The 25,333-nt window shown below is 37.7% G+C and overlaps 1 protein-coding gene across 3 annotated transcripts in view; it reads right to left on the bottom strand.

The window, feature by feature from the left end:
- Positions 1–25,333, bottom strand: part of ADAMTSL1 (ADAMTS like 1) — a 194,545-nt gene that overhangs the window by 72,122 nt on the left and 97,090 nt on the right. For 2 of the 3 annotated variants that reach the window (XM_032206478.1, XM_032206481.1), the window contains 4 exons: positions 21,661–21,745; positions 12,408–12,428; positions 11,252–11,553; positions 6,533–6,662 (listed from right to left, as the gene is read on the bottom strand). In XM_032206478.1, coding sequence (XP_032062369.1) covers positions 6,533–6,662; positions 11,252–11,553; positions 12,408–12,428; positions 21,661–21,745 — 538 coding nt within the window. The remainder of the gene's footprint in view (positions 1–6,532; positions 6,663–11,251; positions 11,554–12,407; positions 12,429–21,660; positions 21,746–25,333) is intronic. The other variant, XM_032206480.1, reaches the window with a different exon arrangement.

Below are 25,333 nucleotides of genomic sequence, written 5' to 3'. Positions count from 1 at the left end.
TACATGCCAGGATGCTGTTGGCCTTCTTGGCCACCTGAGCACATTGCTGGCACATATTCATCTGACTATCAACCAGTACTCCCAGGTCCTTCTCTTCCAGGCAGCTTTCTAACCACTCTTCTCCCAGATTGTAGCTCTGCTTGGGGTTGTTGAGCCCCAGGTGCAGGACCCAGCACTTGCCTTTGTTGAACTTCATACAGTTGGCCTCAGCCCATCGGTCCAGCCTATCCAGATCCTCCTGCAGAGCCTTCGTAACCTCAAGCATGAGGTTACAGAAGCATGAACAGAAGCATAACCTCAAGCATGAGGTTATGAGATGACACATACACTTAGTTTTGTCATCTGAAAACTTACTGAGGGTGCACTCAATCCCCTCATCCAGATCATCAATAAAGATATTGAAGAGAACTGGCCCTAATACTGAGCCCCAGGGGAAACAACTAGTAACTGGCCTCCAACTGGATTTAACTCCATTCACCATGACTCTTTGGGTCCAGCTACCTAGTCAATTTTTAACCCAATGAAGGGTACATCAGTCCAAGCCATGAGCAGCCAGTTTCTTGAGGAGAATGCTGTGGGAAATGGCGTCGAAAGCCTTAGATGCATCTAGACTCCTTACTCCTTCAGTTCAAGGAGTTTATAAAGGACGGGGGTCCACCCTGTACCTTGAGACTCAATAGGAGGATCTTCTCAACCTTTAGACATAAACTGTTCATCAAGTTTGGAACTATGTTTGGATCCAGCTGCGCCTGGGCTGCATTCTGAGGAGTTCAGCGTGCAAGGGTGTCCATTCTGAATCTTGCGACTCAAGGGGAGGATCTCCTGACAGTTCGTCTGACCCTGTCCTCTACACAGTAGATATCCAAGTGTATATCAACATCCTGAATCATGTTGAGTTGCTGTTTTATTTATGATTAAGCTTTGCTAGATCATTATATCAGCAAAATACATTGCTGCTTCTCTCTCACAAGTGAAATGCATATCATTTCCATCCATGACACTCTCATGTACAGAAGTCATCTTTAACGGATTAGAGAATACTCCAGCCCTTCTACAGATATTGAATTCATTTCAGGTTGTAGATGGGAGCACAGACTGCACTACATCTGACCTAACAGCAACCTGATGCTTCCCATCTCCAAATGCACAGAAAAATATGTTGATTTTTTTCTCCTTTATACTTTGACTTAATCTGAGAAATCAAATAGAACAAAGAAGATGGTAAATACTGCATCCCTCAAAGAAACATTCAAATCATAAAGGTAATCTATTACTTAAGCACACAAAAAAGCAGATACAAGGGAAAAAATGAAGAAAAGAAAAAGATACCAAGCAATGAGCTAGAGCACAACCCAAGTTATTTTGATCCATCAGTCAGGTATCAGAACCACTCAGATGTTTACCAGTCTTCTCTTGCTAAATACAAAGACTTGAAGGAGTCAAGGGAGAGTCCTGGGGTGAAATCTTGTGCTATCCTATTCCTAGAACCATCTGCTTTTTCTTCACTGTTTATCGGTTCCATAGCATTCAGCTGTTCTTTGTTGCAAAGGAATAAAAGTTCAGATTTGAAAATATGCAAGAACAAAGCTGTAGAAATTGCCTGGAATTTCCTCCATTTTCAGCCATCTGGCTTTCATTGCTTTGCTTCTCTTCTCACTCCTCCGTACATGTTTACTAAATCCTTTCAACACGCATTGACCAAGCTATTGAGCAGTTATAATTAATAACACAGTTACAGCATTTTCATTCCCCCCTTTGGTAGATCTTTTTGGCTCACCAAGAGCTGCTCATGCGGCTGCTGTTATAAACAAGAGCAATTATATCTGATTAAATTATGTCTGCCTCTGTATTTTGGATAGTGGATACTGAAGAAAAGAGACTCTTTGGACTTGAGTCATTTTGTTGTTGAAAACAGTAAAACCAACATTACATTTTTATTTTTATTTTTTCCTTTTTCTCTTTTTTTTCCCCCTATGGCTATTTTTGGAGTAATTTAGAATGCAAACATAGAAATTAGTGAAACTGAGTAATCTGCCCTTTCATTTTAGAGCTGAGAGAATAAACTTCTAGAATTTTAACATCTATTCTGCATTTTATTCTGGGAAGACTGCTCTGATCAAATACAGCTGTATAATTCTGAAATCGATATAGATTGATTGACACAAATTAAGTGATTTCACTATCAGAGTGGTGAGACACTGGAACTGGTTGCCCAGAGAAGTTGTGGATGCCCCATCCCTGGAATTGTTCAAGGCCAGGTTGGATGGGGCTTTGAGCAACCTGGTCTAGTGAGAGGTGTCCCTGCCCATGGCAGGGGGGTTGGAACTACATGGTTTTAAGGTCCCTTCCAACCCAAACCATTCTAAGTTCCTATGATTCTATGACTAAATTAAAATAGTCATAGTCTTCATTCCTCTCCTTCTGGGAGAAACCATCCTGGTATATTAAAAGAAACTATATCCTTTTTATAGAAAAAGCAAACAAGTCTATACCAATTAATTAATATGAAATTTTACTCTGTATGTATTGTGCCGAAAATCATTTATTAGCTTCCAACTTAGGAACAAGCTCCAAGGTTCTTCACTATTTTTCAGTTCAGTGTCCAATGGGACATTTTGTAATAGTGTTTTCCAGGAGAAAAGGGACTGGGCTCTTTTTCTGCCATTGTTCTTGAAGTAATAAGCAAAAACCTCTCAACAAAGTCTGAAACCACAGGAAACTCAGCTGCTTTAGGGTTTGAATATGGATTAAATCTTCCAGTTTTTGTGTGCAACCCATTGTGGTTTTGAAAAACTTAAAATTAAAAAAATGAGATTTTGCTGACTCTATATAGCTGTGAATATTTGAAGACAGATTTCCGTGGTTTAGTTTTTCTGTCTCTCTTCAATGGACTTGGAATAGGAATGTGCTAAGATGCTAAGCTAGAATTTCAGTGGAAATTATAAAGCTCTCTCAGGTACTATACCAGCACCATCGCATTTCAGTGTTTTCATAAATCTGAAATATTGCCAGTATGTTCTAGTTTTTACCATATTTTGTTCCAGGAGAGACCAGAATAATTAGGAATTAAAAAAGACATTGATACTACAGACTAGTTTCAAAGTGAAGCATTAAGCACATATTGAAGTCTTTTAGTTTACCCACCTTCATTCTTGGTAGGGAGCAAAAAGAACAGCAACAGTGAAGATCTGCTTAGCATCATTTATCCTAAGTGTCCCAAAAGAATGAAATAACACAGTGAGAAAGAAATTACTCTTCATGGATTAATCTTAAGGTATTTGTCCTTAGATGTGAGCCTTCTGACCCTTTAGAAAGTCTGCCAAGATTCTGTTGTTCAATGCTTTTTTTTTTTTTTTAAATCTGCATTAAACTAACTAAACAAATTGTTGACCAGGAAAGGCGTACACAACTAAAAGGCATACACAACTAACACTTTGAAAGAGTATGGAGAATGTTGCATGTAAGAAAAAGTGCCTGCAGCAGAAGCAACATTAAGATTGGAATTTCTAATTTTTAACTGTTCTCACTCTTAAGCTAAACAAGGTCTTGAACAGTATTAAATTCTAGATATAGACATTAGATTCTAAGCATGTTTTGAGGTTCTGGTTCAAGAAATGTCACTGGAGTAATTTCTCTAAATATATCAGGAAGGAATTTTTGTTCTCTTGGGCAAGATTTCTCAGTTTTTTTTTCATGGTGTGGACAACATTGCCTTGTATTCTGAGACATTTGTCACCAGCTCAGCTGCCTTTTCAACATACTGCCTCTTCTACCCACCACAACTACATGCTCCAACAGTCACTTACACATCAAGGCCATTTTAGGAAAGTGTTTTTTATATTTTTAGCTTCTGTTAATGTAGTTTAGCAGCTGGAAAATAGAGAGAAGAGCCAAAACTATGAGACCAGCCAGCTTTTACTATAAGCCGTCAGCAAAAGCTCTGGGAAGTATCAGTGATTCACAGATCACATTTTGGGAACTTCTGTAAGTTCATAGCTGCAGTGTATTACATCTCAAGTTTTGATCTTGTCATGCAGAAGCAAAACCTTCCTCAACATTTATAACAACAGAATTTCACTCTAACCTATCTGATTCCTGGATCAAGATTTCTTGAATTGGAATCCTGAACCATCTTCTTAATAATCATAACACAGAGAAAATCCTAAGCCCTTTTTCCTTATCAATTATTCTATTTCAAAATCCTAAGATTGTTTTAATTAATAATTACAAAACAATAATCTTTATATACCCAGTGCTATCACTTTAATGACTTTAATACACCTTTGCATTTAATATAGTGCCACTAGTATGTGTAGCACCTCATAAGCTTGCAGGAAATGAGGGCTACCCTGTCACAGCCTGCCTGGAGCTGTATGGGAGACACATCAACTTCTCTTCTTGCCTCCTTTTCCATTAGTCATACTGCTTGCTGTCTGCAATCTTGAGTTTTAAGCTTCCTTGCTCTTACCAGAGGAACCATTTTGCAGAACACATGCTGTTCTTCCTCCTGTGCCACTTAAATCTCTGTAGACAGGCAATTTCCTCCAGACTGAAGGGGCTGGAGGACAGGATTTGTGTATACCAGGAAGGGAGCTATTTCCCCTTTTCTCAGTTGCAACCGTAGGAGTGGATGAAAGGTTCTTAATCTAAGCCCCTTTTGCTCCTTCCCCTCCCCCACAGCTATTGCTCCATGTCCTGATCCTCATCTATGTTGATCACCTTATAGTTTTGGGGGTGAACTACATACCCGGGGCAGCTTTAAAACAGCTCCATTTTGGCAGCAAGATTACCACGGTGGTATGGATTAACACACAGAGTAATTCAGCAAATATTTACCAAAATCCTCAGACAACTTTTGTAACAGCAATTACATAAATACTGGCCTATGTGAGTGTAATTTTTTTTAACCATCTAATATTTTCCGTGTCAGAAATGATGGATCGTCAATCTCTCACCATGCACTCTCACCTCCAGTGATGCTGTTGCCTGTCAATTAAAAAGAGATTTCCATCCACAAAGTTATTTAAAAAAATTAGTAACATATTTCTGTCCTAGCACCAGCAATATAGACATTTGTACAAAGTTGGGGTTGTAATATTCCCATAAGTAACTCTTGCAATGCTTTGGTGAAATGTGTCAGCCTGTTTGGCTATGCTTGTCAGACTCAAAATCCTTATCTTCCAATCAAACCATTATTTTTGTCTTTATCATTCTTGGATACTGGCCATGTTTGATTTTTAACATCAACTTTCTCTGTGTAGCAGGAATCTTCTAATACACAGAAATACCTCTGTATAGCCTGCTGTCATATAAAGCATACATACACCTACCAAAACACACTCTAAGGAAAATCTACCACCTGGACAACATTGCATATTTTAAACAGTCCAAAGTTATAAATAAGTCTCTTTCAGATCTGCCGCACTACCACAAGAGAGTAAATGCACCTGTGTACAGCTGGAAATAAAGACAATATGTATACAGTAAATCTTCAAGACTTGACAAGCCTAGGTCTATTTAAATAAACCAGGAGAACCTCATGACAGATATTTTCTGTTGTAGAAGGTACAGATGTGAATCTCCACAGACCAAGAATTGCTATTTTTAGTGTCAGGATAGTGGAAGCAATCTGAGATCAGGGAGGAATAGGTTCTGCAAGCCTTCTGTGAAAGTGGAAGTTTTAGAAGTCTCCCTAAACTTTATATGACTCTGGGTAAAGTTAAGCTAATCCATAAAATATCTGGCTGAAGGACCTTAATATGCAAGCAGTCTGAAATCTGGCCTTTGGTTTCACTACTGCTTTGCACTTCCCAGTAAATAAGACTGTGGCCTGAAGAGGTTGTAAGCCCCTGTAATCTGAGAAATAGCATGTGTGAGGCAGGGCACACTTCCAGACTGAAAGGCTATTGGGTCTGGAGTCATGGCTTATTTAAAATTATTATTTATTTTTTTTTCCCCATACTGCTAGCATTGTTTAATGTTAGCATTGTTTAGCATTGCTCTGGACAACATACCAGGCTACAGTCACTTCACACTTGTGTAACTGTTTTATTTTTCTCATGGAATCCTCAAATCCCCCTACTGAGGTCCAAACAGGATCAAACACCCCTGACCTAGCTATCTTCACCTCCACTAACAGGATCATGCAGCCTCAGGTGCCACTGGGGACTGTATTCTCTGAGGTACTGTATTATGCAATTTTTCTCACTTTCATCACTTTTTCTCACTTCACATTCACTACAAGGAATCGCAGGGGGTGTGAAACAGATCTGATGAGCCTAGACAAACTGACCTTTGGTTCTACAACCTAGGGAGCATCTCAGGCTCTTATCTACATGTTGTGCTTGCAAGCTTCAGTTTTTAAGTAATGTTTCTACATTAAAATTTCCAGACCTAGCATCTAAGCATCCTAGCCAGATGGAGCCTGGTTGCCCCAGATTCATGATTCATTAGTTTGCCATCTTCACTGATGATCACACTCCCCTATGTCCTGAAAACATATACTCCTGGTGATAAGATACAAGACACATACCTTGGGGGGCAGGGGTCCAGGCTACAGGCTTTCAGTAGCTGTGGAGGACGGCGGCTCATTACGCACAATGTTTCATCTGCAATCTCCCTGGTTTGCTTGTTCAGGCAGGTCACCACAGCCTCCTGGACACCTGCACACAAAAATGCATGGTCACTGCCAGCTCCCAGTACCCAGAGGGGCATCCAAAGGCAGAGACAGCCCCACAATTCCTTTTCTCTCCTCTGTTGGGATCAAGCCTTCAACTGTAACTCTTGTAATTTTCCTGTAACAGTCACATATTGCCTACTGTACCTTATGTATCTGGTTTCACAGCTGACAGGTCTAATCAAAACTCTGCATAGGATGCTGGGCTTGTCCTTGCTCTCATTCCCATTATGTGTCTCAACAGCATTGAGAAGACTGTAGGTTCATTCACTACTTACTTTGCCTGGACAGAAAAATGTACAGTGCTCTCCAGTGATGCCTCCATTCATAGTAAGTGCAGTCATGGTGTTTATTTGTCAGCCAGGCAGGTTAGGTGTAAAGATAGCCATGATGCTATATTTTAAGAAACTAAGATTGCTCTCAGTACAAAAGTAATACAAAACAAGGTCAGGTCACAGCTATTTTTCTATATCCTCAGACTAACACCTGCACTGGAGATGCAAAACTGCTGGGTGTGTCTGAGAACTGGTACAGAAGAGGGGTACCTGTGAGGACTAAGAGAGAAGTTGGAAGACTGGGTGATTAGGCTACAGCTTGGAAAATGCTTGTTGATACCAAATTTGTCATGTACTCTTACACATACCAGTTACTCTGTCTCAGTTTTCCTGTAAAACAGGCATATCAAGATTTTTTGGACCACATGGCTAGATAATCAAGCATTGCAGCACTACACATTATAGGAAAGACTACATAGTGAAAGAAGTTTGCTGGATCTACTTCTTCCCTGGGGGTTGTGTGGATAATTATTTGCCTAAATTCCCTAAAAATCACAGTGGTTCAAGCAAAGTAGAAGTATGCTCTTTACATTCATCTGAACTTCCTGAGTTGGGAAAAGGTTAGCTGAACTCACAATTGCATCATCTTTTCAAAATCAACAATTAGTTTTTCCAAAATATTTTACAATCTTTTGAAGATACTGGGGGGAGGGGGGGAGGGAAGGGGGGAAGAGGAGGGGAGGGTGGTGTGCGTGTGGAAGTATGAAGCTCAGACAGCTTCATGAGCAGTGTAACAGAATTGTCAATGCCTTTAGCTATTTCTAACACCAGAACACGTGCCATGAGGCAAAAAATGACATCATTATTACTCTGCAGGACCAATGAACTGCACTTCATCATAGGTTCTGCACTCCTGAAATTATTCATAGATTCATTCCTCTTATTCTCAGTACAGGCTGAAGAGGTCCACAGAGAAGTGGCATGCTGAACAATTACTATGTTTTTATGTGCTTGTGCAAGCTTATTCAGGACATGCCTGTGACCCTATCCCCAAGCATTATCCCTGCTGTACTCAGGTGCTGAAAAGAAGAAAGAAACTTGACAATTTTGGATATTTGGACTTTTTTTCAACATTATAATTACTGAAGACTCTTAAGTCAGCCAACATTGCTATGGGTTTCATTCTTCAGAAGATGGCCATTTTTCAATTTTCAAGCCATTTTTCTGTTCAAATAATCTCCCAAAACACATTTATACATAAAAAATATGCTCTCTGCCCTGTCTTGTTCAGTATCTTTCCAAACCAATTGTTTTTCTGTTGAGTGTGTTGCAAAACAAGGTGTATGGACTTCCCTGGGACAGACTGCTGCTGTCTGCAGAACAGAAGCAGTTCTCTAGCTTGTGGGAAATGGCACTGTGTTGAAGTTATTGGTCTCTACTTCGCATTGATCACTTGAGCAGACTTAATAGCAAGGCCAAACTGATGGGGAAAAGGAACACTAGCTCAGAGGAAGGGAAGTGTTGGAAAGTACTTCTCTTAACTGTGTGGAAAGAAACCACAGAGTTCTGCACATGGATGATTTCATTCTGTTTGATAGGGATAAGGCTAAGCACATCTGTTATGTGTTAGATATTTTTCTTTTCAGATCAGAATTATTTTGTAAACTAGGTCTATTTCCACAGCTTCAATTATTTCTCCTCTCTGAAGTGTGTCACTAATAAGCTGTTGACCAATGATTATCAATTACCACAGTGGTTTTGCATTGCCTGGTTTGGAGCTGACTATCCAACACTGATTGACTGTAAGCTCTTCAATTTGGCCTCTCCTCCTTTTCTCCATCCCAACCCATATAATTTGGCTTTATCAGGGTCATGGAGTCAAGCTCTGAAACTACTGCTCGTCAGCTATACAACTGTCCCCAAATCCCACAGTGTGCTCATTAGGACCACATCAGGAGTTGAACTTCACCCTTGTGGATCCCTTAGAACTCTGATTCTATGATTCTATTACCCATGCTTCCTCCTGTCACCTAAATTATCTCTGACTGTATTTCCAACAATTTTAGTCTATTATACCAGCATTCTACTCTGCTCATTGTCAGTACTATTCAGAAATTCAGAAATTCTTGCAACTTTTTACCTTATAAAGATTCTAACATGACCATTAATCCCATTAATCCTGTCTGATGACCTGGGTATTGAAGAAAAAGGCTCCTCCTGAATTTAGCTAGTCTGTTGTGCCTAGATCAGGTAATGACAGAGATTGCTGGCTATAACAGTATGTGCCAATGACTAAAAAAAAAAAAAAAAAAAAAAAAAAAAGAAAAGAAAAAATCTAGATTGCTCTAGCAGCAAACAAATGTGCTCAAAAACACTTTTTTCAGATTCTCCTTGAATCTCACATGGAATTCATCAGCATATTGATAGCATCTATCCTTTGTTTTTGATAGGTCAATGAGGCGATTGGTTACAAGCTTTAAATCAACATAGGGATCACCGTATCTTTTGAGAATATAAAGAGCTACTATCTGTCAGAAGCTCCACAGTATGGAGATCATTAAAAAAAAGTGTATGAACTTCAAGAAATATGCTTGTCAAGTAAGTGAATTCTAAGCTCTACTATGGACAATATTACCAGAACAAAAGCTGTTCTCTTTAAAATTGCTTTCTCTAAAAAAAAAAAAAGAAATCAGTTTTGAATGGGAAATTGCAATACAAAAGGGTGTAAGGGTGGGACATGAATCTAAGCAGTTTAAGTTAACTTTCAAAATACCATCAAATGAGATTTTCAATGTTTATATCTACCAGAATAGAATAATTGTTACATGATATTTGATGACAGCTCTGGGAAATGCAGCCACTAACAGCAGACTAAATGACTAACTAATTCCTTCTGGTTGCTACTTCTAGGAGGTGAAAGGTTACTTCTGCATCTATCCAATTTCTTCTCTTGAGATTCCAAAACCAATGAAATTAGTTTGACCTGTCTTGTGCGTATGGCTGCAAAAGTATCTGACTTAGCATCTGCTAATCTGCAAAATTTGGAGCTGACATCAGACAAAAAGAAATCTTGGCTAAAGGTTTTTGCTGACAATTGAAAGACTATAAAGCAAAATGTCTTTGTCATTTCAGTCTATGTTGGAAAAATATGCACATAATCACTGTATTTAGAGAAATGACTTCATTTCAACAGGACATTTCTAGAAGATATTCAGGTTTCAGTATCCACAGCGCAAATACGACAAATCATTAGTGCTCACTAGTAGACTCAATATGTGGCAGATACTCCTGTAAAGTCAGTGTTCATCATCACTTAGTATACATTAGTGTCAGATTTTTTATGTAGGAATCAGAGCAATAGGGGCAATGATACAACAACTCATTGTGAACTGGTCTAAACACTGACTACCAGCAGCAAGATAAAAGTAAGCGTAGAAATCCCTTGCATTATTTTTCATTAATTATTATTGTTGTTTTTAAGTTTGTAACTGATTACTGGTAAATCTGTGCAGATCAAACTATTAAGCATTCATGAACCATTGAGTGGTTTCCGGTTCTACAGTATTCATTCTGTATTTAGGTATATAAGTAGCCTGAAACTTCTCACGTAGAAAGAGGACAGTTAAAAAAATCTAGATTTAATTTTAAAATAATGGAGAGAGATAATTTTTTAGAACTAGCAAGACAAAATGATGGGAAAAATGAATATCAGAGAACTGCACATTAGCATTCCCTAACATGTGGATCCTGTGACCTTGATTAACTCTGAGAAGCTTCAAGTGTCAAGTCTGCTAGCTTCAGGCAATTACACCATTAGTACTTTTTTACCATATGTTTTCTTAGCAGTGAGATCAGAGCTAGTGGCACTTAGTGGTAGGAGTTACAGAACCAGCTGAGCCCTTAGAATATCAATAATCAAACGCATCTGCTATGGGAGGACCATTTGTTTCCACATGTCTATATTTGCACAGCACAAGTCAAGAGATAAAAACTAAAAAGGACACATGATTATTGCCTGTATCACAAGATCACTTCAGTAACTTTTGTGTGAGTGCACTCTGAATGATCTGCAGATACATGAAAACAGTAATACATGATACATTGATCATTCTTGGTGACAGCCAGAGCATGGAACCTCAAAGTCCTGTGTAAAACATGTCATGCACTTGGGAGTTTTACAGTTTTCATCCAAGTCTTTTCAAATAGATATATCAAAGGAACAAGCCCATGGGTGTTCTCACTGAAAAGCATGCACTTAAGCAGAGAAAGCATGTGCAACACAGAAACATTTTGCACTTACCTCCTCCACAGGACTCTGAGCACTCAGTAAAACCCTCGTATTCCCAGTCGTAGAGCTCGTCAAATTCCTGCAAGCTGCCATAGAGCAGGTCGGTTTCCTCTGGAGTATATTCAGTTGCCTCTCCACTGCAAGGGCCACTGTAACAGGCTCTCTGAGACACAGGTTTTGGACCTTCACATTCGTCAATGGGCAAGTCAGCAACAGACTGAGAGAAAGACAGGAGCACTTGACATTTCACAAGTCGCACCTGGCTGCCCACTCCACAGGTGACACTACAGGAGGACCAAGCCTCAGGAATAAACCTGTGAGGGAAAGAGTGAGCACAAGGTGAGCAATGTCCATAAACAACCAGGCAAGCAAAAGTAGTATAGGCCTGTCCAAGCCAAAGTCTGTTTAATGAAAAATAAACGCTTCACCTTATCATTATGCTATTAGGAAATACACATAAAAACCTTGATGTAGGAGTTTAGCTGGCAACTAACCAGCAACAGTAGAAAGGCTCTCAAGAACTTTTGGAGTATCTCATCTCCAGAAAGGAAGACAAATGCTGAGAACATCTATGCTTATCCTAAAAGCTGTCAATGTAAGGAATCCTGGAAACTCCTGATATGCATCACAATCCCACTAACTATTTTTTTTTCTAGGATTCAACCTAAAGCACCTTTGCCTTAGGTGATAACACAGCTATATCATTAAAACTTACTAAATAGGCTGTTATATACTAGGTACAGTGTTCCGAGGAAAATAATGTCAACCATTGAAAATGTGCTGCAGAAACTGTCTTTAAGACTTAATTCAAAGCCATGAAAAGATAAAAGCCCACTATCTCTTTAGCTTTTTACTATTATTATTATTTTTCCTAGTGCATTTCATTTCCCTTCTCATTATTAAAAAAGTGTTCCATTTCTATTCTGGATTTTTTCTGACTGTTACTCATCTCTCTGATTACATACCCCAGAGTTTTGCCTCTGAAAGTCTATATATACTTTAATCAAAACACTTTGCAGCTATCCTTACAATAAGCAAAACAGACTGAATTCTATACTTTTGGTGCCATTTTCCTCAAGAATTGCATTGCCTTCCAGGGCAGAAGACAATACATCTGTTTGTTCCACGGAATAGGTCTACCTAAAACTACTGGAAATTCATTTCTTACCTTGAGAATCCTATGAGCAGCCTGATAGAGAGAAAAAGGAAATTTAGTTTTGTGATTATCATCCTTTACAGTTTTTCTATGTACTTTTTAATGTACTTTTTATTTATTTATTATTATTATTATTATTTTTAAATCTACTTCCTTTCTCTAGTTGACGAAAGGACCTTCCCTTCACTAAAGAAAAATCTGAATCCAAAACCAAGAGGGGAACTTGGTGCCCCCACAGCCTGTATGTACCAGAACCCCTCACTGGAATAACTTGGTCTCTTAAAGCAGATACTGTGCATTTCTCTACCCACTTTTTTGTGGGTGCTTATAACATGTTATAGCCCTTGTATCCATTGCTAGCACTATACATGGGAAATAATACAATGGAAATAAATGGATTGTATATATTATTGGAACATTTGGAACTGTTCTTTATACTGCTCTCAAAACTGCAAGATTTCATTCTGAAGGAAAACCTTTGAGAAACTAACAAAGAAAAATGATTCAATTTCTCTATCCTAAGACATTCTATCTTGCAAATGACAAAGATTGGTTTTGTTTCAAAGACCGTTAGAGTCCAGCGGAGGGCCACAAAGATGTTATGGGGCCTGGAGCCTATGAGAAAAGGCTGAGAGACCTAGGTCTGTTCAGCCTTGAGAAGACTAAGGGATCTTATGAATGTTTACAAATACCTGAAGCATGGGAGACAGAGGAATTTGGCCAACCTCTTTTCAGTGATTTGTGGGAACACAACAAGGGACAACGGCCACAAAATGAATCACAGGAAGTTCCACACTAACATGCAAAAGAACTTCATGGTGAGGGTGATGGAGCACTGGAACAGGCTGCCCAGGGAGGTTGTGGAGTCTTCTTATCTGAAGATATTCAAGGCCCATCTGGATGCCTACCTGGGCAGCCTGCTGTAGGGAACCTGCTTTCGCAGGACCCGATGATCTCTCAAGGTCCCTTCTAACCCCTACAATTGGTGATTTTGGTGATTTTTCATTTTGAAGGGATTATAGATTTTAACAGTACAGGTGGGCCACTCATCTTATTTTCTCTCTGCTATTATTATAATACTATTTTGATGCAGAAAATCTGTCACAGAGTAAACAGTCTATGTCAGCCACTGTGATTTAGATACTTTGATTAATTTGAACATAAAACTTGGCATGACAAACTAAGATGTAAAAATCTTAGGTTACACAAAAAGTCATTGTGGATGCCTTCATCAAAAGCCCTATTCCCTGTATTTTTTAACATTCAGAATTGTTGTGTAACTTTGCTTTCTGCAAGGGCTGCTGTATTCCAAACCAGAAGGGATTATATTTTTCCAGACATTAAAATTACTCATTTAGAAAAACAGAGATACTTTACACACTCAGAATATTTACACATGATGTATATCACCCATACAAACACAAGAACAAAAGAGAAAGGAAACAGAAGAATATTAATAAAGCATACTGGATTCTTTTTGAAATGATACTTAACCTACAAATGCCACATATTACATTATTTTGCCCTTGTCAGCAACTCATAATGCAAATACTGGAATACCTTTAGGAAATTGTATTTTATTCAGCTTTCCAGGCCCAATTTCTACATTTTAAGTAATACATTTGAAAGTCAACTTTATTCAAATATACCTGCTAGCTGCTGAAGTACAGAGTGAATTGGTAGAACCAAGAAGTGAAAGCAGGAAAAAAAAAGGGGGGGGGGGGGGGGGGGGGGAAGAGAGGGAGGGAGGGAACAAAACAAAACAAAACAAAAAACAGAAAAACAAACATATAAAATCTCCAAACAGGAATTGTCATTAGATACTGAACATTTATGTGATGTGAATGTATAGTATAAATATACACTGGTTCTGAATTTTCCATTATCCTTATTTTAATTACAAAGGAAATTACAAAGACTTTGAGATATCTTTGTGAGGTCATTAATGATAAATGTTGCCAAATGGTGAGCACAGAACATAAAAAGTATTTGAATAATAAGCAGTCAATTCCATGGGTTTAAAGTTATTTGTTCTGCATATAACATATCTTCCACTGCACACTATTGTGCTTTACGGTATGCTGACAACTGTGTCTTCTTTGAAAACTAAAGTGGTGGAGGTTTATTGAGAAGTGGATATTTTAAAAAACAGGAAATGATGGAGGTGCTTCAGATGTCATTGTACATTTAATTTAATTAAATCCTACTTTAATACCAGTCTCTGTAATAACAGCCTTAATGAATAAGACAAACATAATGACTAGTTGCTGTAATGTTACAGTAGTAGTGTCAGCCAAAGCCCAACTGGGCTAATTGCTGTACAAATAAAAACAAAAAGATGACTCTTGCCTCAAACAGATTACTTTGAATATTTTATGGCTCATAGCAAACTTCCCAGTGTTATGCATGTTACTATTACATCAAAAATCATCTTTTATTCCTCTGCACAGCAAAAATAACACTTCTTCCATCACAGAAAAATGCAGCATTGAGTGTATTCTGAGAGCTCTTTCAAATATTTTAAAGAGAAGTCTTTTGCTCCCACTTTAGAGAGAGCAGTACTTGGTGAAGTGAAAGATGGTAGGAGGGAACATCATGACCTTGTTCTGTTATTATTGACCTAACCATGCCTGCTGCTACGCAACTGCGTGAGTGCTGCCTATGTTGTTGCACGAAGCTGTGCTATGGCTGAAGGGCACCTCTGCCTGCCACCCCTCTGGGCATCTGTGTAGGCAGCAGTTTTCTCAAGCTTGAAAGCAAACAGATTAGAATGAAAGGTGGAAAACTATTACAGGGAAAAAAAAAAAAAAAAAGATTTTAAAATTGATGTCTCCTGTAAACAAATGCCTATGTTTGTTTCCTTGACATGGAGACACTTATGGTGATGGACCAACAACCATTTCCCATTACAGAAACATGCTGGCAAAATAGCAAGTTCTGGGTTTAAACAATGAATTGCATTTTTGGATGTTCTCTTTTGTTTGATAACTATTAATGTTTCACAATGTGAGCAAAATTGATGTTAGCTGAAAGAAATGGATTGTTGCATGATTTACCATGCGCACAAAAGCCTACAATGGGCCACACAGTGCTCTGTGAACAAAGGAAAAGAAATGTAATGCCACTGACATTAATGGACTTCTACAGGATTCACTCAGGTGTGGTACAGTGCAGGTTTAAGTTCATTGCTTTTGTAGGATGAGATTTATAAATACATTTTAATGTAACAGCAAAACTAAAGTATGGGTGTTTGTACATATACCACTTAATACAAATGCATTGGTCAACTTTTGAAACAGTGCAGTCCAGCATTCAGGCTGTACACATACAATTTACCTGCAAGAACAAATGAATTTCAGCTGTTCACAGAATTGCAGGCATGTGTGAATACTGGGTAGGTACCAGTTGCCCAGTTCAGTTTTGAAAGGACCGTTTGCATTTGTCAGTATTATTAAGTATTAACATACAAATAAATCAGGGTGTTAAAAACACTGAAACCCATCTCTTAAATCTCCTAAAACCAGATACTACAGGTGAAATAAAGTTATCATTGGCTTGTTTAAAGGCTTAGTAATCTTCTGTGCCAGAACTAGTAACTGAACTCAGACTTTCAGACTCCTTGTCTTGCACTGAAATGCAAGCCTGTCCTTCTTCAGGAGAGGCCACCTTTCTATGGGATTTAACATGTAGGTAATACCACAGGACACTCACACACAGCATTGAGGCTGTTGTTCCAAGAAGTGTAACAGAGGTCATGACCACCTGTCAATAAAATTTCAGGGCTCCATCTGTAAGAGTAATGGCACCAGAGGCACTTGTATAGGTTCAATTACAATTGGAGTGATTACGATCTATCCCTCTATAGTTTCTCTTCAGTTTAGTTTGAATATGGTCTTTTCTTTCCACTTTGTGTCAAATCACTCTGTATCATTGGTGATCTCCATAAGTTCACCACTGTCTCAATACCCAGGAAAAGGTAGCCGAGTCTGTGATTTACAGATATCAACCAATTATTCTAAGCAGTGTTTATTCTCTACAGGGGTGTCTTGAATGAATAGTAAAAACTCATTAACTAATATTAGGTTGTTGCACTGCTCATCTCTGTCAACGATCATGTGGATAGTTTAATTGTATGTAATTAGATCATAATATGGAGAAGTTTACCTAAACTTGCTTCTTTGTCTTTGTCATATAACACTGATAAGGAGGACAAAAACCAGCATAAAATTTTATAGCATCTGTGTGACAACACTACTATTTTGGGAATGCAATAGTAATAATGTACCTAATTCTTGAAGTGAAGCTTTTGGAGGCGGTTTCAAATTTACATATTAACCTGTGAATTTGGTATAGACATAACTGTGGAAACTATTTAACAATGAAAACCAGAATGGCACAGATTCCATGTCTCTGGAAACGTATATATGTTCTGGAAAGTAAGAAAGAGATATTGGGTAACTCTGCCACACTGGCCTCTCTATCCAAATCCAGTTCCCAGAGGGCTCTGCCCCCCCACTGATGCATGTCAGGAATTTTCTTTTGTTTCATACTGAAGTGGCCCCATCACTATGATGGTGCCATCTGGCATCCAGATATTATTGTTTGTCCTCTTTTTTTCCCCTTCTTTTTACAGCTAGTATGAGGGTTATTTATGGCAATATGTTAGAAGCTGGGTATGGTGTTAACATACAAAAACATTTCTCAAGAGTTAGCGACAGAAATCTTTTAAACAACCCCTCCACCACCCATAAAACCAATCTCATTACACACAGAAAAACCCATGCTTTTTAAGTCATGACCACTGTTCTTTCTGACTCCGCTGTACTGCTGTGCTGGTGTAATCAGCTACAGTGCAAGAGGTCAGACAGAAAGATACTGTGACTTCTCTCTTTGAGATTTCTCTCTTTGTATTTCTAAGGTCTACTGAATGGTTGCTTCAGAGATGGACAGCAATAGGAGAACAATACATACAACGCCATAAGACATTAAGGACTTCTCACCTTGCACCTTTGTCTTAGCTGAGATTACAATACTTGATTACTGGTCGGGAGTATTTCCTATTAGTTCTGTCAAAAATTAAGTTTTAATTGACTCTGTGTAGGGATGCAGCAGGTCAAACAACACAAATGTAACCATCTCCTCTAGCCTCCAAGTGGCTGAACTGGTTGTAATTCTTTGAGCAGCAGAACCAATGAAGACCAATTTAACATGGACTTGGATTTAAGGTTGAATGTCTAGGTGGATTCTCTGATTTCTCTTGTGGACCAAACTCTGTTAGAAAGTGTTCCTTCACCTGGGGAATTAGCAGGCTGACAGTTTTCTACCTAACCATCTATTTCAGTGAAACACATGGGAAGCACTACCGCTGAATTTCCTGGTGAATATTAACCAAATTTGACAGAGGGATAAAGTTCTTTGTGATAAATTTATATCTCTGTCAAATTTTGTTAATAGCAGTAAATTCAGACATAACTGAGGGAAGAGGAAGGCAAATGACAGACAGACATATACAGACAAAATTAAACTGAAGACTTGCTTCCTTTGGAAAATCCTGAAGAAATAAAAAATGGAAGTCGTTATACGCAGACGGAATAAAAATGTGGCATCTGCTGTCCTAGCAGCACAGTTTAGAGAATGATCACAAATTACAGGTGGAAGGACAGTGCAAAAAATGTACGTAGCTTTATGACTCATAGTTTCCTAACAAAAAAGTATTCAATAGAAAGTAATTATAATCACAAGACAGCATGAGACCTCAAAATATACAAGAAATTTTGTGGAAATTTTCTGCTTTTACTTTTAAATTTCCAATCAAAAGCAAACTTTGAGAAGGACAAAACAGTTGCTTATAGATGGGAATTGCTTTCTTTGCCTGAAGAATGATAATGAAGAAGAGATGACTGTGTTAGGGGCAAAGAGTGGTCTGCTGGCTACAGAGAATTACCCTGTCTGTAGAGGAGAAGGGGAGCAGTGACTTTATGGCATAAGAAAGCTCAGGAAGAACATTGGATGCCATGTAGAAGGATGAGTCCTTACTGACATCTACCTATGTTCAGTCATGAAATCATCTGCTATTGCATCAGAACAGAGCAAGCAGGAAAATCATGTAAACGTATCTTGTCTGAAGAGACTTCCAGGACTTCAGCTTCTAGAAGATACACTCATGAACTCAGAACTGCCTTCTTAGCACTTGGCTTATCTAGGCTTTCTCTGGAGGTCTCCTCTTTACAACTTTTCCCACTCCCCTCTATGCTGTCTCTTCCCATCATTCTTTCCCTGACAAAGTGAGGAGTAAGGTCTCAGAGAAAGTCTGTCCTGGCTTCCTCAGCTCAAACCAGGTCCACTCTACTGAATTAGGGCAAGGGGAAGACCTGCTCAGAGAAGGAGAAATACACAATTAGAATTAGTTTTTACAAGCATAAAAACTAAACTAAAGCGTAAAACTAAAGCGTAATTTTACAGATGTGTCTTCTGAAAATATTTACAGCAAAGTAAGACACTACAAAGAAATGAGATGCTTAGGTAGATAAACACTAACAAATAGGTGGTCATGTTCTAATTACTCAGAAAAAGAGCTGGCAACATTACACAGTCTCACACCAGCTGGCATTTGATCCTGTATCTAAAAAATCTCACAATTTCTGACACTTAGATTAGCATGCAACTACACTCCACACTGATGATTTATCAGTCAATATGCGTGGGTGATAGTCCAATATCTGTCAGCATGGTGAGCCATGGGAGCCTTGTGTCTCTCTAGCTATGGAAGTAGAGGCCAAAAGATGTATTATCATGTAATTCACCTTACTTTTCAACATATTGGTGTATTTGCAATTGCTATGTAGTCAAGTGATGCTATAAAACTTGGCACCAAAGTTGATTGCTAACTGTGTCTTGGTGAGCTCTGAAAAAAAATTAATATATATATATATCATATATATATACATATATATATAAATGTCACTATATACCTTTAAAAAATCTAATAAACAGGACTTAACTTGAATATGCCTTTAAATCTAGACATTAAATAAAAACACTATTAATAGTGAAGCACTGAAACCTATTTTCTGGGGAAGTTCACCACTCAAGGTCACTGTCAAGAGATTAGATAGTCTGAAACAATGTCCATATGGCTGTTAAGGTTTACAGACAGGGATTGCATGGATATGCCTTTCAGCACAAGCTTTTTAATTTTTTATTTGGCCTTTCTTGCTCATGCCTTATCACTAGAAATCATTCCAAGCTAAACACAAGACATTGATATCTCCAAGCTTTGGGAAAGTTTGTACAAAAAGTCTGACTTTTCACCCTCTATTTTAGCTATTAGTCAACACGTATAAAAATCTATAGTTGAATTAAATTTAATGTCATATCGATTTCTCATCAGCCTAAAATAAAGACTATTCATGCTTGCTGAGTCGTGCTTTGTAAAGAGAAAGAAATGTACAAAATGTTGCCCCATGGCAGAATGAACTTAGACTAGACAGTGCTCCACTGTATTAGTATCCCACTGGTATCATTGAACTGTTGCATGAGATGGGGTAAAAAGATAACAAGACCTTTGCAGGTCAGGGCTTTTATTGCAACAGTAAAATTGTAAAGTAAGGAGATGTCATAGATACTATTATAACTATTTAAAATTATTGAACTCCTTCTTTCCCCATTAGAGCACCACAAGTAATACACACATAAGTTTTTCTAGAGTATTGTGTTAAAACGCATATGTTTATTCTATACAAATCCCTTCTTGCTATATTTAAAGCTACATACAGTCATATAAAACACTACTGCACTCTTTTTCTACAGTACTGACAACAGTCTTCAAAAAATTTATCTAAAACTTTGCCACTGTATGAAATTGCTGCAAATTTTTCCAGATATGACCAATTATCAGCATGATTCCATTTGGTAAAACTCCTGGCAATACATATTTTTATTTACGCCTTCAGAAATTAATTGCAGTTTGCTAAATGCACTTTTAGTTACGTGGTTTACTACAGTGCAGCAAGCCATAAGCACACATCTAGAAACACAGAATTTTCTAGACTTTGCTTGTGAAATAATCAACTTACAAAGTTTACTCTGGAAACAGTATAATGTCTTATTATATTATATGCTATAGCTGCTACTAATATACATATATACACAAATATGAATATGTGCAGTTGTATAAATGTGTGTATATAAATGCATGTGTGTATACATGTATGCATTCATGTACACGAGAGATGGATTACTATATTTATTATTCATGGGTGCTTTATGTATATCTCTTACTCTGTTTCAACGTTCCAATTGCACACAAATTCAATTCAGAAAAACTGTATTTGTGCCAAAATTGCAATTAAATTGCTTAATGAATAATATTTGTCCACTACACAGCTGCAGTTGCAACTAAAATACCATGTACTCAGCCATGAGGAACTGATACTGATTAAACTATGAACACAAGTTCCGGTTATAGCACTCATTTTTCATAGTTCCAGGATAAAAAATCTGAAACATAATCATAATAGTATTTGTAATTTCTCAGTCTTATTGGTAATGGCTTATTATCTTGTTGGTAATGTCTTATATGATATGCCATTCTTACTGCAGTGTTCTTTTCATTGCTATTTTATTAGGCTAAGGATGATTAATTATTCATAAAGTGCAATAAAACACAACCCTAAAGGAATTTCTGAGAGTTTTTTAGGTCACTTCATTTTTCTAAATTCTCCTGCGCTTCTGCTGTTAATGAAGTGGAGTGTTAGTGGAAACTGCTAGATCCTATTTTCAACAGCACCATGTCGTGAATTTGGCACACCAGTTCAGATTCCTACAATTAGATTTTTTTTTACTGATATGTTAAAAAGACAGCTATTATGTCTATGTGGAAATATTCTATTCCAGTTTTTTTTATTGTAAGCTTCATTTTTTCTTCAGCACTAACTGTTACTATTTTATGCCCTCCATGTGTTCTGGCTTAAAATACACAAAACAGAAGACAAATGAATAGGAAAAAAAAAAAAAAAAAAAAAAAAAAAAAAAGAAGAAAAATAGGGACAGAATGAATTAATTCTATATACCCAAGAGAAGAAATGTAGTTTCCACTATTTCAGGCAGCCTAGGGCATGCAAGGGCCCTATGTATACATAGGGCCTCAATGTATACACAAAAGTGACACAACCTTAAGCGCACTAATTTCCACCACATCAGTTCAGTATAAGCTCCAAATCCTCATCTCACAAGCAACTGTTGTGAACAAATTTTTAAGACTTACGATGGTTCTTCAGACACCACTGTTCCTTCTTCCAGCTCTTGAGCCTGTTTGTACCATGGCAACTTTGCTTCCACAGGAAGTTTCTCTACAGAACAAACACAAGCACATCAAAACAGAAACCATGCAGCAATGCTCCTATGTGTGCCTGCCTCTCCTCTCTCTCTAAGCCTTATGTGTGCCTTCATTAACATGGAGGCTGAGCACAAGAGAAAGGGGACAAGGGACAGAATTATGGATTTCTTATTATGGAGCTGGATTATAATATATTTCTTATTATGGATATATTTCTTATTATGGACCTGATTATAAAGCTCACGAGATTAGTTATATGACCAGATAGTTTATTATTGCAGCTAAAAACTCTGTGGTGTTCTAAGGTGAATTAATTCACATTTCAGAACATGCAACTGGGCTACAAACTAGGCACATTTAAAAGTATTTTTTTGGAATCAGACTTGAAAGTGTAATGACTCTCTACTGAAATCTGTGAAGGCAAAATGTATAAAATCCTTGTGCTCACTCTTGAATTTTAGAACTTCAGAAGACACATTAATCTTGTTTTTGATAGATTACAAAAAGGAAGAAAATCCTGATTTGATGAGTGATACCACAAAACCCAGAGAAACCGTAATAAAATGGTCAAGCTATACTTTTCAACTTTATCAGTTCATCAGCTATGTGGGTTTAAAAAACAAGCTTGATACTTTTTCTGTCATTTCTGATGGAAAACAGTGGAGCTGCTTTTTCTCCTCTCCAGGATATGCACACAACATAAAGAGTTGCTCTGTTCTGGAGAGTGCAGGGCCATTCCATTTTTTGAGCCAAATTCCACTCTCATGCAGTGTCAAAGTGGAGCATTTCAGCTGAAGGCAGTGGAGCTGTTTTAGCTCTACAGGAGTATAAAGAAAGAGCAAATTTGGCACCATAATTTGAAAATGAGCTCTGCATTTTAACAAAAATATTTTGGGCCAGGATCAGGATAAAAACATAAATAAAGCAAAACTCAGACCACTGAAGAGAACAAGGTCTAGGCTTACTTGCCATTCAGAAGCCACATAAGTCTCTCAAGTTTAGATCATGTGTAGATATTTATTTGCCAATAAGAGCAGATTAATGTCATTCAGAATATTTGAGAATTTTCTGTAACTTTGTTGTGAATAAGGATGAACTTTTCATATATGCATGTGAAATTTCCAAACTGTTAGATGTACATGTATCATCAAGGAACAATAATTTACAACATTATTTCACAGCTACTGCAGCTTTTCTTGGAGCGAGATATTAACTGGGGAGGAAAGGGACGGTAATATAGTTACTGTGCCTGTCTCCCAGAAATAGCTTGCCAAGTTCTTACTCTAATATATTTATTAGTGCCATTTGAGGATGAATATTTGCCAGCACAGCTCTTAGTTTAATCCATATTTTACCGCTTTTGTTATCCAAAAAATGTAGGAGATATTTCTATTTATATGCATTGCAGTTTGTTTTATGGATTTTGGAAATCCAGATCTTGCTTCTACACTTTTTTTTTTCCTTGGATCCAAGTGCTTGTAAAAAGAAAAAGCTCTCATGTACAGTTGTATGTTACGTGACTTTTTAAATAAGATTTCATTTTTAGAGGTGTGTATTCGACAGGAGAGACAGGTAAAGTCAATTATAATCCACATTGTAAAATGATTTGGAGGATCAGAAATGTTGATGTTATATAGTGTGCTTAGACGAAAGGAAAGGAAAGGAAAGGAAAGGAAAGGAAAGGAAAGGAAAGGAAAGGAAAGGAAAGGAAAGGAAAGGAAAGGAAAGGAAAGGAAAGGAAAGGAAAGGAAAGGAAAGGAAAGGAAAGGAAAGGAAAGGAAAGGAAAGGAAAGGAAAGGAAAGGAAAGGAAAGGAAAGGAAAGGAAAGGAAAGGAAAGGAAATCACTTCTAACATACGCTACTGAAGACATTTTAATTTTGGACAATAAGGTAAAATATCTTGTTATAAGGGTTCCAGTGAAAAACACTTAAATCCTATATTATACATAAAGTTCTATTACATGAATGTACATTTTCTATTAAAATTGAAAATCATTTCTTAGTCCAGGGTTATCCTATCTTTTCCCATTATTGGTGTAAGACAGAGTGCTTGAATAAACTAAAATGAAATAAATAGCATTGCATAAATAAATAACTATTTGCATTTTGATTTTCTTTAGGAAGTGCATTAAAGTAAAAGTGTATTCCACAGGTTTTTTTTTGTCTTGATATTTTAATCAACTAGGAACATTATTTTCCTGCTTTATTTTAATCCAGCTCCAGAAGGAAAAAACACACTAAGATTAAAACATTCAAAAGAAGTGAGGTACTTTACTACAACCACTGCTTTAAATTCATAATGCTAGATTCATGACAAAAAAAAATAACAAGCTTCCATCATATAAATGGAATAATTTGGATTGGAAGAGACGTCTGGAGAATGTCTGGTTCAGCTTTCTTCTGAAAGCATGATATAGCCTTCAGTTACATGGATCTTCAAACATTACCACCTGCATTATAGAGAAAGAACTGAGAGGGAATTGCAGAACTCAGATGAAGAGTAAAATTAAACCCAATCAAAACAGTATTCTTCACATAGAGCCTGCCATCCCATGTGAGAAAATGGAAGAAAGAAAGAACCACCTACAACTGGATACTAATGATATATTTACTACAAAGTGCAGCACAAGAATTCATCTAGGGTAAAGATGCCACTCTGTTGCAAGTCTGCTTCCGGCAAGCAGCCATGTACAGCAGCCATTTGTTCCCAGACAAATCCCATTGGAAGAGTCTTCTTGACGCAGGCAAGAATAGCTTTCCTAGCTGGTCTTTCAGCTTTTCCCAGGTTCCATAGGCAGAAGTCAGTTGTGGGTGGTATACACCACCTGATTTTTGGCATCTTACTGCATTTTGCTTACACTGCATGTTGCAGGCAAACAGGAGTTTGCTTTACCTGGGATCTGAACATTATAAATAGATAAAGACCCATAAATGTGGCTGTTTCACTGAGCCCAAGTCCACTGCATCTCAGAGTCATGATAGTGCAGCCAGCATGAGCCTTTTATTCATCCTGGAACATGGATTGATGGAGCTCATGTTGTCTAGTAGTGTGCAATGTAAACACACCCATTGCTCCCTGGTGGCCCTGCATCTTGGTTTTGCCACTGGGTGGCTGGTAGATGCAGTAAATTCCAATGTTCCAGCCAGACTGAAACCTTGCAGCTTGACAAGCTTGTCTAATACAAGCCAGTGAGCACAGAAACTAAAATTCCAAATTTCACTCTTTCACCTCAGATCAGTATGAAGTCACAGGTCACTTCATAATAAGGTTTCATAATATGGACCAGGATCGCAATTCATTTTCCAGAAGGGATTGATTTTTTTCTTATGTTGGAGTTTAAGTCCCTAATTAAGTTCAACTACATTGCTGGAGCTCAGAAATTACCATCAATTACTTGAAGGTACAGACACAAAAAAGTTTCATCAATAGAGATGTACATACACACAAACACATAAACACTGATATACCATTGGAAACAAATTCTTGTGACTGGTGCTACTGGCCATTGCCCATTTACCTAGTCTCCAGGACTGATAGGACTTCTATCCCATAAGAACATCCAAAGGGCTAGAGAAGTTTGTCCTTATCTCAATAATCTGT

The sequence above is a fragment of the Aythya fuligula genome, chromosome Z (assembly GCF_009819795.1).
Source record: "Aythya fuligula isolate bAytFul2 chromosome Z, bAytFul2.pri, whole genome shotgun sequence".
Classification (NCBI taxonomy): Eukaryota; Metazoa; Chordata; class Aves; order Anseriformes; family Anatidae; genus Aythya; species Aythya fuligula.
The sequence above is the reverse complement of the archived record's forward strand: the minus strand, read 5'-3'. Positions and strand labels throughout refer to the sequence as shown.